This window comes from Schistocerca cancellata, chromosome 10, assembly GCF_023864275.1.
Source record: "Schistocerca cancellata isolate TAMUIC-IGC-003103 chromosome 10, iqSchCanc2.1, whole genome shotgun sequence".
NCBI lineage: Eukaryota > Metazoa > Arthropoda > Insecta > Orthoptera > Acrididae > Schistocerca > Schistocerca cancellata.
This window is the reverse complement of record NC_064635.1, coordinates 3,194,011-3,210,182: the sequence shown is the minus strand read 5'-3', so window position 1 is coordinate 3,210,182 and position 16,172 is coordinate 3,194,011. Positions and strand designations below refer to the sequence as shown.

The following is a 16,172-nucleotide window of genomic DNA, read 5'->3' as shown; positions in this document are numbered from 1 at the left end:
TATATATATATATATATATATATATATAATGAATATATATATTTTACCATCTACTTCTGGATCTGTGTATGAAATGCAGATAGTGGAGAAGACTGGAATGAAATAATGCTGTCAAAGGGGTAGTAGGTGAAAAGAATTGAAAGGCAGGATTAGATTACAAGTACACACCTGTAAGGCAGATTTGGAAGCAGCTCTAGCAGAAGTCAGAGTGGTGGATGCAATTAGGTACCCCTCTACAAGGCGTGATGTTTCAGTCAGTTGATTTGTAGGGCAGCAGATTTGTGGAGCCAGGTGGATATCTGCTGATAAATCATAGAAGCAGTGCTGTGTAGGGCATTTATTCAGTGCGTACAGTACAGCAGTCCTATTGTCATCTCGCTGAGGTCAGTGGCCAGGGACAGATGCCAGCCCCGAGTGTGGGAGAGTGCCGAAGTCGGTACCCAGCCTTCAATAACTCGGCCAACTCACAGTGTCGTCCCGCAAAGTGGGCAGTGGTGGGGCAGTCTCTGGGAAGTCGCTCACGACAGCAGGCAGGGAGGCGCAGCTAGTAGCTGGGAATGCCCGGATACACGGAGCCGAACTGGAGACGCCGGAGTAGTACGTGGCGACAGTGGCCCGCAGATTCGAGCCCGGAGTAGCAGAGTGTGCCTGCACGGGGCAGGTGGCAGTTGGGCAGCTAGTGTGGCCCGGGTGTGAAATGCGGGCCCTCGGTTAACGGCCACAGTGTCGGCTGCAGCCACCCCACAGGTGGCTCCCAGCTGGAAGGCGCGAGTTCAGCTACCGGCGGCACCGAGGCTAGGCACTGCCGTTCCGCAGCCAGAGGAGGCTGTGCGTAATAATGGGATGCCGGGTGCCTCACGTCAGGTTGACGTCTGTCGCAAAGTACCCTACGGAGCCGGCTGCAGGTGCTGAGAGGCACTATGTAGGTGAAATGGGCAGTATTTACATTGGCTCGCTCTGTCACTTTGGTGGAGGGGGGGGGGGGGGATGCCCTGCTGGCTTCTTGCATCAGCCTTTTGTGACGGCTGTCCAGTTGCTTGGCTGCAAGTTATTAGTGCCAAGTTTCAAAGCAGTTAAAGAGGATAGCTGGCACATGAGAGCTGCTCCATCAGCCCAATCTGATGGTGGATGACTAAATCAATATGTGTCACACATGTGCATCTGAATATTTTTGTAGCAGCATTATTCATCTTTTTTCTGGGTGAAAGTCAAATTTAAACAAGAGTATTTTCTCCAGATATTATAATCACAAACAAAATTTTCCTCCTGTACTTTACACATTCCTCTACCTATGAAAATGGTAGACAATGTTGAGAGTGAGCATGAAAAAGGTATTAATGGAATGAAACTAAAATTTTACAAGAAACATTATTTATTCACTTTCAGTTTACATAACAATAAGATTGCAGTAAAAGTAATCAACATCATATCGATAAATTACAATTAACATGACTTTCACTGAAGAACTTACCAACAGATAAACACTGAGACACAATATGCATATATAACAATATCCAGTTACTGAGATTGTTGAAGATAAACAAATATGATGTGAAAACTGCTACTATTAAAATAGTTAAATGGTTCCTCAATATAATTTGTCACAAAAATTATGGTTCTTTTTTTCAGTAATGCTATATCCCATATACATCAAAAGACATAAAAAAATATTGTGAAACTTCTGAAATAACTGAACACTGTCATCCACAAACTATTATTTCCGTAATTTGTTTCAGGGTAAACACATTTGTAAATGGTTAGTATCAAACAAGGAAGCTAGATGCTAACACTGTGCAAACATCTCTCTGTTCCTCTGATTACCCAAATCCCACCAAGCTTTATAATACAATTGTTATTGCGGTCCCTGTGTTGTTCAGAATTATGGTGCAGGCACAGCAGCAACTACAGCCAGTATGAAATACATGAAATGTTTTTGTAGTTTCGAATATGGACAACTATCAGCTATATAATGGTATGACAATAGTGAAAATTTGTGCCAGACTGGAACTCGAACCCAGATTTCCTGTTTATTATGTGTGGTCGGCTAATAGCAAGGTGAAAGCATGTGATAAGAGGGAAATCCGGGTTCGAGTCATGGTCCGGCACAAATTTTTATTGTCATTATTTCATAATACAGGTGACGGTCATCCATATTTACAACTGCAAATACATTTCATGTAAGCTTGATGACAGTATGTTATATATCGTCACAGTGGACAAATGCCCAAGTCTAAAATGGATGCATATCTCCCTAGACATGGAAGTTGTAACAAAATGAATGCCACCTGATTTAGTGCAGTTGTTAAGGAGAACAGAGAATGGGTAGATCATTGGGCAAGCTGTACTTGAAGACTCGAAGGTATTCCAAGCAGAAACAAACTCAGTTTCAGAAATTATGACATCTTATTTCCACCATATTCTACATTTTAGCTTGAAGTTGAACAGACACACAGTAAATATGTGCAGAGCATTGTGGCACAAGGAAACATTTTGTATGAAAATAATAATTCAGTTGTAATCATTAATGAAACACTTTTTTATCCTTAGCTGACAAAACAAAACTAGGGTAATATTGTTTCTTAAAACCCCAAGGAGATGTTTGAATGACAGCATCATAACACAGGGTGATGGTATGAAATTTGGGAAAAAGTAAGCTGGTATTTTTTTCAAGGAAAATAATAAATCATTTTTCCATTTGAGATTAGAATATGAGTAACTGTCATGAAAAATGTGTGGTTTCAGCAAAGATCTGCTTCTCCCCTTGTCCTCAAAACTGGTGGTTTCCTCTCAGAGTGATCTGCCCTCCATTTTTAACCTTGCACAATCTATTCCTCTCTCCTTTCTGTGGAGGGAACTATTAGTTCTAAAATAAAGAACAGTGTACATAATTTTACATACATCTGTTGGCAGTACTGTCATTTCTTTGTTCTGGCTAGCAGTTCCCTCTTGTAATTTCATGGTTTTCCTGAGAAAATTTGCCTTTTGATACAGCTAGAGACAAGCACAAGAAAGGCCAGCCAGATGGTTATTATTTAACAAGGTACAATCATTTCCAAAATGACGAAGATGCGTTTGTCGAAATCATCGGTGTTCTCCACATTGTGGTTCAGCTGCGAGACCTGGATTGTAAAGCTGGTAACGAGAGCAGAATTGGTGCCTTTGAGATGTATTGTTGGCAGAAGATGGCACACATTCTGTGGACAAAAAGAGGAACCCAATGCTTCCATTAAAGAAGAACTTAGCATCACAGGATGTTTACCTTCCTGTGTCAGTCAAATATACTTTCAGTTCCTCGGGCACATTTTGAGAAGGGGATCAAACATTTTAGAAAAGACCAACCCACAAGGCAAAACTGACGGCAGAAGACCAAGCGGAAGAGCAGCGAGTAGGCTGTCAGATCGAGGGAAGGAGGTTGCCGACCTACCTCTTCGCATTATATTAAGAAGAGCTGAAGACCGCTGTGGATGCAGACGTCAAATTGAAGATTCAGTTACTGAAGAAATGAGGTCACTACACTTGGCAATGAATAAACTGACTAATAATGATGAATGAAAATTTGTGCCACACTGGTACTCAGACCCGGACTCCCTCTTTATCGTGAGCAGCCATCTGAGGACACCTCCGTACTGTTGTTCCCTGCTACAGTTTCTGAACACTGCTACCAGAGGTTCTACTAAGGGGTGTGGAAACAGAACAGAAGAGCACCACTGATAGATATGTCAGTTTTAATGAGAGTTTTTAAAGGCATACTCACGTAGCACAGTCGTCAAGTGGCTGCTTACGACAAGTGAGAAACCTGAGTCCGAGTCCCAGTATGAAAAAATTTTTAATAATTACAACATATTGATTAGATTACTGATTTCTGACCAGTTTTCACTGATATCATTTCATGTCTAGCATCATCAGGGATTTTATCTCTTAAGTCAATTTGTTTCATTTCAGTGAATCTAATTCCATAGAGCAAAAGTTGAGACTTATGCTTTTCAAATTGAAGGTTTGATAACTGGAGGTTAATCAAAACCATAGTCTGGCTGGAAAAATTACGATAGAGATAGGTCACTCAGGCTCTCAGATCGTAATGAACATTCACAGAATAGGTTAATGATAGCAAACTCTGCTCGAATGTTACAGTTGTGTTCAATAGTGAGCTGAGAGTTTCTAAAGATTGACAACTATAATTAAGACTGTATATGGATGATTAAGTAATAAATGGAGATATAAGTAAAGTACAAATGATAATAGCAAGAAGGAGACAGAGAATTGTGATAAATTTAGAAAGTAACTGAACAATTTGTAATGTCTTGCTTTGCCAGGATCTATTATAATATTACTGATGCAGCAGTGTACACTGACTGGTGAGTCAGTACGCTACCAGATACAATCAGGTCAAACAGGCTGCCTCAGTGTCTGAAGAACATAAACAAAATACACAAATCCAGAAATAGACTGAAACACTTTTTGAATTTTGCTTGCCCATACAGAGCTATACCGAAAAGCACAGTATGATGACTGTTTATTACCAAATAGTAAGCTGTGACACAAGCACAGAAATGCATGCGAAGAATTTGTTTTGTGCACAAATACTACTGTGATAATACTTTTATTATATATTACATTAAAGATTCTTTCTGTTACATTATAAACAACGTTCAAGTGGTATATGTAGTGTACAGTGTAGTGCGGTGAGATAAGTGACTGTTTTTCGCTGTATTCATGTGTAGCCCATTATGTACTGTTGTACTAGATACTATGTAATATGCCAGTATATATAAATATGGTCTTGAATATAATAAGAGGGAAACATTCCACGTGGGAAAAATATATCTAAAAACAAAGATGATGACACTTACCAAACAAAAGCGCTGGCAGGTCGATAGATACACAAACAGACACAAACATACACACAAAATTCAAGCTTTCGCAACAAATGGTTGCTTCATCAGGAAAGAGGGAAGGAGAGGGAAAGACGAAAGGATGTGGGTTTTAAGGGAGAGGGTAACGAGTCATTCCAATCCCGGGAGCGGAAAGACTTTATGTGTATCTGGGCGAGTGTATACCTGTCTCTTTTTCCCCCTAAGGTAAGTCTTTCCACTCCCGGGATTGGAATGACTCCTTACCCTCTCCCTTAAAACCCACATCCTTTCGTCTTTCCCTCTCCTTCCCTCTTTCCTGACGAAGCAACCGTTTGTTGCGAAAGCTTGAATTTTGTGTGTATGTTTGTGTGTCTATCGACTGCCAGTGCTTTTGTTTGATAAGTCTCATCATCTTTGTTTTTAGATATAAATATGGTCTTGTTTTTACATATGTGTTTTATGAAAAATTTAAGCATTGTACACATACTGTGTGACATTCCTACATGTAAATTGTCTGCAAGTGAGCAAATGAGATGACATTATATGGCAGCATGTGACATTCTGCCTGTGGCTTCCCTGAGAAGGCTATATGTGTTCCAACTTGTACACGACGTAGCTGCCTGATCTTCAGGACAGCTGGCTTATAACTTGCTTGCTACCTATGTTACATAAAAAAGCCATTAAAAATATGCAAGTAAGAATTTTTTAAATACAGTTTATTTTACCTGAGATATCTCATGAAGTGTCTAATATTTACAGCTGTTATGCTTGTATTTATAACCAATATGTTATTTACAAAAATGAACATACACTATTGAAGGACGGAATTCTGGACAGAATTATTACTAATAATGAGCAAAGCTTTTATTACTGTCACCTTGACTTTGGATCATTCAGTTTCATCCTTCATGCCTTCTTCAGATGATCAAAAACGTTAAACAGAAATATGAAACAATGAGGCGTGTATTACGATACGAACAAGTGCTTATTGCATCCACGACTGGGTGTAGAAGTAGACGACGTGCCTTATGGCAGCATGGTTCTGTGTGTTACTTAATGCTTCATTCGTCACACTGGAGTAGCTTTTCTTTCAGTTCATCCAATATTTCAACAAACCTAAAAAAAAGATAAGTTTTATTTTTTAATCATATGTTGAAGATGAATACTTTTGCAGCAAACTTTGGCTTTATAAGTTGCCATTATTATAGTCTCAGACTATGCCCCAACTCAACAATAAAAGTGACTGGAGAAATATTAACTTAATTGCCTGAAAGATTATTTATTTATTTAGCTCCTTTGATGAATGCAGTACAATATACCAGATGATTGAGGCAGGAGACAAATTATAGTATTCACAAGGGAAAATACCACATTAACATGTATATACACTATGAATTCATGTATTAATTTACTGAACAGAAACTATTGAGAAAATTTAGAGAACTGGCATTTGAAGCTGACTGCCAAACAATTCCATTGCTGTCAATGTACGTTGCCCGTAAGGGCCTCAAAAATAAGATACGAGAAATTTGGGCTCACACAGAGGCATATGGACAGTCATTCTTGCCTTGCTCTATTTGCGAATGGAACAGGAAAGGAAATGACAAGTACTGGTACAGTGTACCCTCCACCGTGCACCGTACGGTGGCTTGTGGAGTATCTGTGTAGCTATAGATGTAGATGTAGAACAGAAGCAATGGTACTGCAGATATTCTATACTAGATATTTCAAGAGTCTTGTTTCTTATGATACATTTTATGATTTTCTCCTTTTAATCTAGTACTGTGATTGTGTATGTCACCATTTTTTTCTGATACTATTTTCACCCTCCACTACATTTTTTAATACACTTTAGTGTGTCTATAATATAGATGCACAACAATGGTAGCACTTTAAGTATTTAAACCACAGTTTATAATTCAGGAGTAAAGGAGACCACTCACTGAATAGCAGAAGCATTTAGATGTATGCAGACACACGCAAAAGAGAATGAAAACTTTGCTGGTTTTTGGAGGAAATCCTTTTATGGGCTACAGTACAAAACCACACACACTCACTCCAATACGTCAAAGGATTTCTTATCAAAGCTATCAAAGTTTTCATTCTCTTTTGTGTGTGCCTATTGATGACTCAACATTTCTACTGTTCGGTGAGTGACCTCATTTACTCTTAAGTTATTATCTTCTCTAGAACTTTCCTTACTATCTTACTATATTTAAACTATAGTTTACTCGGTTGTGTATCTGAGCTGCCTTTTCAATTCTAAAGGTTACCTGAGCAGAATATGAGGCTGTATTTCAGGTAAGCACGAAAATATGCACAGTAACCGCTAATTAGTGGTTGTGCCCTTAAGCACCAGTTACAGACCATCATTACCCAGTGGCTCTGTGGTAGAGTGCCAGACTACAGATCCAAAGGTCTCATATTCGATCCCTAGTCAGTCCTGGAATTAATATACCTCATGACTAACTGAAACCCTCAGCTGCCGACAGGTGTTGTCGATATGCTTCGATGTGGACAGCTGAAAATGTGTGCCCTGATCGGGACTCGAACCCGGGATCTCCTGCTTACATGGCAGATGCTCTATCCATCGGAGCCACCGAGGACACAGAAGAATAGCACGACTGCAGGGACTTCTCCCTTGCACGCTTCCCGTGAGACTCACATTCCCAACTGTCCACAATTGTACATATGTAATGTTCCTTATAGACATTTGCCCATTCACTCATTACTCGTGAACGCTTTGGCGATTCCCATAAGAGTTTGGGCAACCTGTGCACATCCGCATATATATAGTTATAATAGAAGGAAACATTCCACGAAGGAAAAATATATCTAAAAACAAAGATGATGTGACTTACCAAATGAAAGTGCTGGCAGGTCGACAGACACACAAACGAACACAAACATACACACAAAATTCAAGCTTTCGCAACAAACGGTTGCCTCGTCAGGAAAGAGGGAAGGAGAAGGAAAGACAAAAGGATATGGGTTTTAAGGGAGAGGGTAAGGAGTCATTCCAATCCCGGGAGCGGAAAGACTTACCTTAGGGGGAAAAAAGGACAGGTATACACTCGCACACACACACATATCCATCCACACATACACAGACACAAGCAGACATTTGTAAAGGCAAAAGACTGTATATGCACAGTAACCGCTAATTAGTGGTTGTGCCCTTAAGCACCAGTTACAGACCATCATTACCCATCATTGCCTTTACAAATGTCTGCTTGTGTCTGTGTATGTGTGGATGGATATGTGTGTGTGTGTGCGAGTGTATACCTGTCCTTTTTTCCCCCTAAGGTAAGTCTTTCCGCTCCCGGGATTGGAATGACTCCTTACCCTCTCCCTTAAAACCCATATCCTTTTGTCTTTCCTTCTCCTTCCCTCTTTCCTGACGAGGCAACCGTTGGTTGCGAAAGCTTGAATTTTGTGTGTATGTTTGTGTTCGTTTGTGTGTCTGTCGACCTGCCAGCACTTATATATATATATATAAACAAAGATGATGTGACTTACCAAATGAAAGTGCTGGCAGGTCGACAGACACACAAACGAACACAAACATACACACAAAATTCAAGCTTTCGCAACAAACTGTTGCCTCATCAGGAAAGAGGGAAGGAGAGGGAAAGACGAAAGGATGTGGGTTTTAAGGGAGAGGGTAAGGAGTCATTCCAATCCCGGGAGCGGAAAGACTTACCTTAGGGGGAAAAAAGGACAGGTATACACTGGCACACACACACACACACACATCCATCCGCATATACACAGACACAAGCAGACATTTCTTTCTCGAACGCTGGAATCCCTACCCAGTCTGTTACCCCCGGAAACCATCCTTGTAACCATTGATGCCACTTCCTTATACACAAATATTCTGCATGTCCAGGGCCTCGCTGCGATGGAGCACTTCCTTTCACGCCGATCACCTGCCACCCTACCTAAAACCTCTTTCGTCATTACCTTAGCCAGCTTCATCCTGACCCACAACTTCTTCACTTTCGAAGGCCAGACATACCAAAAATTAAAGGGAACAGCCATGGGTACCAGGATGGCCCGCTCGTACTCCAACCTATTCATGGGTTGCTTTGAGGAAGCCGTCTTGGTTACCCAGGCCTGCCAACCCAAAGTTTGGTACAGATTTATTGATGACATTTTCATGATCTGGACTCACAGTGAAGAAGAACTCCAGAATTTCCTCTCCAACCTCAACTCCTTTGGTTCCATCAGATTCACCTGGTCCTACTCTAAATCCCATGCCACTTTCCTTGATGTTGACCTCCACCTGTCCAATGGCCAGCTTCACACATCCGTCCACACCAAACCCACCAACAAGCAACAGTACCTCCATTATGACAGCTGCCACCCATTCCACATCAAACGGTCCCTTCCCTACAGCCTAGGTCTTCGTGGCAAACGAATCTGCTCCAGTCCGGAATCCTTGAACCATTACACCAACAACCTGAAAAAAGCTTTCGCATCCCGTAACTACCCTCCCGACCTGGTACAGAAGCAAATAACCAGAGCCATTTCCTCATCTCCTCAAACCTGGAACCTCCCACAGAAGAACCCCAAAAGTTCCCCACTTGTGACAGGATACTTTCGGGGACTGGATCAGATTCTGAATGTGGCTCTCCAGCAGGGATACGACTTCCTCAAATCCTGCCCTGAAATGAGATCCATCCTTTGCAGTTACGCTATTCTTCTGTGTCCTCGGTGGCTCAGATGGATAGAGCGTCTGCCATGTAAGCAGGAGATCCCGGGTTTGAGTCCCGGTCGGGGCACACATTTTCAGCTGTGCACATCGAGGTATATCAGCAACACCTTCCGGCAGCTGAGGGTTTCAGTTAGTCATCATTTATTCCAGGGAAAAGCTGCACGGTCAACAACAGTAATCTGTTCTTTCGAGAACAGTTACTGTCTTCATATATTAATATACATCACTCATCACGTCTTCCATCTCTGCCAATGTTTGTTAATGTGATAAAATGCTGAGTTACATCATGGTTCTGAATTCAACTCCAGGTCTCCCTATAACTGAGTGGGTGAGACAGATCAGAAGTCTCAGGTAGGCAACGGCACACCGACTCTGACAAGATCGTACCTAGTGAAGCACGAGGTGTTCAAACCAAACCTTGGGTTGATGACAGCTATTATGTTATTTTAAGGATCTTTAAAAGATAACAGCATTTACTTTGATTGGTTTTGATATAATCAACTTGTTTATTTTTCTTTAAGCATATTGCCCAGTATACCACATAGATGGAGTTCAGGAGCTTCCCCACATAAATAAGACATCTGTCACGTTTTAGTTGAAGGTGCACAGCAGAATACAGGGAACTGATGAAGTCGACGCTCTAGCCTGCGTACACTGGTTCAGTGCCACCACACGATCTCCTACATAATGTAAGGACAATAGTCAGGGTCCAATGGGACAAAAACTTCCAGCAGTCTTATGAAATTAAAGTGGGGCACTATGCTGCAGTGGAATCTAATCTCCTAACATATCCTTCATACAAAAACTGAAGATACTGCAAAAAGTTTATAGTGACAATGACACGACTTCGATTCGATCACGGGAGATTCCAGCACATCTCTACCTTCTCAACGTGATCACACCATCTTTGTACAAGTACGGGAAGACTGTTACACGAGACATTAAGAAACTACAAAACTAATGTAGTGTCTGATGTCCTCTGGCACTGCTTTACCAATAAACATTAAAAACCATTTAGTAACAGAAGACATAAAAGTGTATAGGCTCCTATATGATTTTGTAACAGAGAGACTAATAAGAGTAAAGGTAAAGTGACTTCTTATTTTAAAATTTAAATTACAATACAGTACATGTATGTTAATTTTCATAGATCGTTGATTTAATTTCATTTTAAATGGATTTAATGGATAATTGTTGTATTGTATGGTTCTGTGGGGGGTGGGGGATTTTTGATAGTATACAGGAGACAAGTGGAAAAGAATAGCAAGTTTTCATGAATGCGGTGGTAAAAAGACAATACTCGAGTGATATATTTGCCTTTTATTTGAAATCAGTTAACATTAAAGCTTTATACAACACACTATTTCTTTCTCAGAAATAAAGCTGTGGTTCATACCATATAAAAGACATTGCAGTAGGTGCTCCCGAGGGATTAATACTGTGCAGCCCACTGGAGCCCAATCTCAGACTCTCAACTCTCACGGGAGTTGAGTGTACCTGGTCAAAACTGCAGTCTGCCAGAACTTGGGCCAATACCAACATCGTATTCTCAACATAAATGGTTTCCAGCACAACGTTAGTCTAAAAACTTATGATGTGTTCTGACAACACGGTAATTATCTTCACACTTCAGAGAGAGGAGGAGGGTGAAAATGAATGTCTCAAACACTGAAATTATAAGTGTTTACCATAAAACAATCTTACTTATAAATCATTCCAAAACAACATCTACAATGTTTAAAATGAAAAAGAATGAACTGTATAAAGTAAATATTAAAATAAAGAGAGTGACAGTCGAAAAATAAGTGGTCAGAGTTGTTAGCAAATGATGTAGATAAGCATGTGACAAGGGGACAGCACACAGATACACTGCGTGAAAAGATAACCACACAGATCTTTCAGATCTTCATGAACTTTCAAATCTACCAGATCCAAAAACAGCATAACTTGAGGATGAGAAAGCTCTCAGGACAACATATTACAGACTCATGTTACAGTATCTGTTTAATTCAATTCAGCTATGGAAAAATGACAAGCTCTGCTACTAAAACCCTCAACATTACACAAGTAACCTTACTCATTCTACTCCACAGATCTCATCCACAAACAAATCCTTCTGACAACTCACAAGCATCCTGCTCCTGGCCAAGGCCACTGCTTTCTCTAGCTCGCACCTCGGATCACCTTACTTTGCCTTCACGATCTCGGTAGCATCCTCATCAAACTGTATGACATTCTGAGATTATTATTTGCACCCTGAGTTTCTTACTTCTGCAAATCTTCTTGTCGTAATATGTGTCTCGTTCCCCCACCCACTACCACTTACTCCAGCCACACCACTGGTGAATCCTACAACATAATGCACAGTGTTCTGAATAGGAATAACATCTGGGACCTAGCTGGTGAGTGTGCTTTGCAGCAAGACTCGAGTGAAGTGAATGCTCATCTTATTCAGTTCATCTATGGGAAAGCACCTGAGTTGCTCCACTAATGAACCCTTTGACACCTAGAGAAATGACTCCATTCAGGTCTTTCTCTCCCACCTTGTGCTATTCATATCATCTCACCATCTACTAGTTTCCCGGAATTTTGCGGATGGAAACTTGCTCTCCAACATATCTCCACATCCCAAAATCCTTCTGGACTTAACCTGTGTTAATAAACAGCCTTCCACTCCATTTCTTTTATTTATTTATTTTCTGTTTTCATTCTGCCCCTTCTCCTCTCACATAAGCTTTTTCTCTATTTTATTCCTAGCTACTTTTCAGTTTTTAATTACTATACACTGTTCATGTCACTTATCACCTCTCTTCCTCTATCCACCTTTATTTCTCACTCTGTCTTTGTATTGTTTCTGGACTGACAACAGGTGGTGCCTTCTTATCCTGGAATCTGAGAGACACACTTCTCCTTTCTAACCTTCCTTAACCTAAGTCCCAATTCTTGAGGAGGGAACTAACTATTCTGAAAACTAAGAATGTGTCTACTGGAAATTCTAAAATCTTGCCTCCTGAAGGGGAGTTTTGGCCAGAGCCGTTGTAATTTTATAGAAAGTTTTTTAATTCGAGAAAGACCAGTGTGATGGACATTAAAAATACCAACCAGACAGTCCTGTCGACTAGTTTTTATACAAGATAAGTCCTGTCGACTAGTTTTTATACAAGATAAAACAATGGAAACTAAAGGCTGAAATATCAGCAATGTAGGAAAAGATAGATTGCTACTTAGCATAAAGATGGCATGTTAAGTTGCAGACAGACATCATTAAAAGACACAAACACCCAAGTTTTTGGCCATAGCCTTCATCAGAAAAACAAGCACACACCTCACACACATATGACTGCCAACTCCAGCAGCTTGGATCAGAATGCAACTGTTACATGGGATGAAAGCAGCTATATGGAGAGGGCATGGAGGAGAAGAGATAGCAATGTACAGGTGGGGAGAGAGAAGAACTCTGTCTGGTGGAGTGTGCAGGGACTAGACCGCCAACAGGCGAAGCATCAGGAGGTCGTGGAGCAGAGAGGTGGGGAAAACAGAGCAAAAAAGGAGAGGAGCGGGGAGAGATGGGTGGGTGCATTGGCAGAGGGCAGCAAACACAGAGGGTGGGAGACGAGAATGTGGAGGAGGTGATACGACAGAGAGGGTGGAAACTGTTGGGTGGAGGGTGTGGGGACAGTGTGTTCCCTTAAGTTTGAGGCCGAGATAATTATAGGAGCTGAGAATGTGTTTTAAGCATAACTCCCACCTGTGCAGTTCACAAAAGCTGGTGGTGGAGGGGAGGATCCAGATGGCTCAGGTAGTGAAGCAGCCACTGAAATTAAGCACGTTGTGCCACAGGATTGTCTACTTTGCTCTCAGTTACAGTTTGGCAGTGGTCGTTCATCCTGGTGGACAGCTGGTCGGTAGCCGTACCAATATAAAGAGCTGTGCAATGACTGCAGCAGAGATGGTATATGACGTGACTGCTTTCACAGGTCGCCTGGTCCCTGATGGGTAGGATAAATCTGTGACAGGACTGGAATAGGAACTGCTGGGTGGGTGGATTGGGTAGGTCTTGCACCTGGGTCTTCCACAAGGATATGATCCTTGTGGCAAGGGATTTGGAGTGGCATAGGGATGGACTAGGATGTTGTGGAAATTGGGTGGGCGATGGAAACCCCCATTTAGAGGGATGGGAAGGATCTCAGGTAGGATGTTCTTCATTTCAGTGCATTATGATAGGTAATCAAGGCCCTGCCGAAGGGCTCAACCACATCCTTCACCAGGGCTTTGATTACCTATTCCGGTTTGCCATCATATGGATTGCAAATACAATGTGTGTGTGTGTGCTGTCTATTTCCAACGAAGTCCTTGACGGTTAAAATACCACTTTCTGACAGTCTTTTTGTTGTGCCTATCTACGACTCAGCATCTCTGCTATATGGTGAGTAGCAACTATCCTTTTCATAATACTGTTACATTCCAGCCTGGATTTTGTATTGTTTTATACACAGGAAGAATCATAAATGGAACTGCAAGTAAAAATGAATGTAAAAAAAAAGCATTAACAAAAAAGGAAGTCTGGTAACCAGCTGAAAAGAATTGGAGTGCAGTTATAAGATACAGAAATTAAATAACTAGAAAACAGATTGTCATGTAAATAAACTATACAGTGGGAATGAAATTCAATTTAAAGGAGGAAAACATTAAGTTTCAACACCTTGCATATTCCTGTTCTTGATCTTACAAATGGTTCAGCTAAGAAATTGGGGGACACTTTAAAGATCAAAGAGAATTAAGAAACTAAACAAGGATTGAAATAGTGATGGTTTCTGATTATGCAAGGGTCCAAACATAACAGTCTAACTCTTAATTTCATGCTTAACAATTCCAGATAAATACAAATTACTTATAAATGACTTACAGGTACCAGAGAGCACACATGCTAGATTGAATTCCTAAGCAGGTACGGCTAGAGGACAAATGTAAGGATTTAGAAGCATTTATCACTAGGGGAAAGATAGATACTACCTAGAGGAAAATTAAAGAGACCTCTGGAGAAAAGAGAACCACGTTTATGAATATCAAGAGCTCAGACGGGAAACCAATCCTAAGCAATGAAGGGAAAGCTGAAAGATGGGAGTATATATAGTGTCTATACAAAGGAGATGTACTTGAGGACAATATTATAGAAATGGAAGAGGATGTGAATGAAGAGGAGATGGAAGATACGATACTCCAAGAAGAATTTGACTGAGCACTGAAAGACCTAAGTTGAAACAATGCCCTGGGAGTAGATGGTGTTCCATTAGAACTGCTGATAGCCCTGAGAGAGCTAGCCATGACAAAACTATCCCATCTGATGAGCAAGACATAAGAGGCAGGCGAAATAACCTCAGACTTCATGAAGAATTAATAATTCCAGTTCCAAAGAAAGCAGGTGCTGACAGGCGATAAATTAAGGAAAGGAAAACCTACATTTATAGTGGTTGTAGACTTAGAGAAAGCTTTTGACAATTTTAGCTGGAGTACTCTCTTTGAAATTCTGAGGGTAGCAAGGGTCAAATAAAGTGAGCAAAAGGCTATTTACAACTTTTACAGAAACCAAATGGCAGTTATAATGGTCACAGGGCATGAAAGGGAAGCAATGGTTGAGAAGGGAGTGAGACAGAGTTGTTGCTTATGCCCAATGTTTGAGGTTTGCCGACAACATTGTATTTCTGTCAGAGACAGCAAAGAACTTGGAAGAGCAGTTGAACTGAATGGACAGTGTCTTGAAAGGAGGGTATAAGATGATCATCAACAAAAGCAAAACGAGGATAATGGAATGTAGTCGAATTAAGTCGGGTGATGCTGAGGTAATTAGATTAGGAAATGAGACACTTAAAGTAGTAAAGGAGTTTTGCTATTTGGGGAGCAAAATAACTGATGATGGTCGAAGTAGAGAGGATATAAAATGTAGACTGGCAATGACAAGGAAAGCGTTTCTGAAGAAGAGAAATTTGTTACATTGAGTATAGATTTAAGTGTCAGGAAGTCGTTTCTGAAAGTATGTGTATGGAGTGTAGCCATGTATGGAAGTGAAACATGGACGATAAATAGTTTAGACAAGAAGAGAATAGAAGCTTTTGAAATGTGGTGCTACAGAAGAATGCTGAAGCTTAGATGGGTAGATCACATAACTAATGAGGAGGTATTGAATAGAATTGGGGAGAAGAGAAATTTATGGGACAATCTGACCAGGACCCCCGCTACCTTCATAATTTCAAAGACACTATTCTAGTCAACATTGTCAAAAGCTTTCTCTGAGTCTGAAAATGCTATACATGTAAGTTTGCCTTTGCCTCATCTGTCTTCTACAATAAGTCATAGAGTCAGTATCGGTTCACGTGTACACACATTTCTCTGGAATCTAAACTGATCTTTCCCGAGGTCAGCTTCTACCAGTTTTTCCATTCTTCTCTAGAGAATTCGTGTTCGTATTTAGCAAACATGACTTATTAAACTAATAGTGTGGTAATTTTCACACATGTCAGCAAGTGCTATCTTTGGCATTGTATTTGTTATATTCTTCTTGAAGTCTAAGAACATCTTACAAAATATGACATATTTTATAA

At 40.6% G+C, this 16,172-nt stretch overlaps 1 protein-coding gene and 1 non-coding gene across 4 annotated transcripts in view; one reads left to right on the top strand and one right to left on the bottom strand.

Annotated features, from left to right (window-relative positions):
- Positions 1–5,305: 5,305 nt before the first annotated feature.
- Positions 5,306–16,172, bottom strand: part of LOC126106790 (uncharacterized) — a 467,803-nt gene continuing 456,936 nt past the window's right edge. For 2 of the 3 annotated variants that reach the window (XM_049913178.1, XM_049913176.1), the window contains exon 10: positions 5,306–5,969. In XM_049913178.1, the coding sequence (XP_049769135.1) occupies positions 5,915–5,969 (55 nt within the window). In that variant the 3' untranslated portion in view covers positions 5,306–5,914. The remainder of the gene's footprint in view (positions 5,970–16,172) is intronic. The other variant, XM_049913177.1, reaches the window with a different exon arrangement.
- On the top strand, positions 9,567–9,640 carry Trnat-ugu (transfer RNA threonine (anticodon UGU)). The gene has a single exon. It is a non-coding gene; the product is annotated as a tRNA-Thr (tRNA).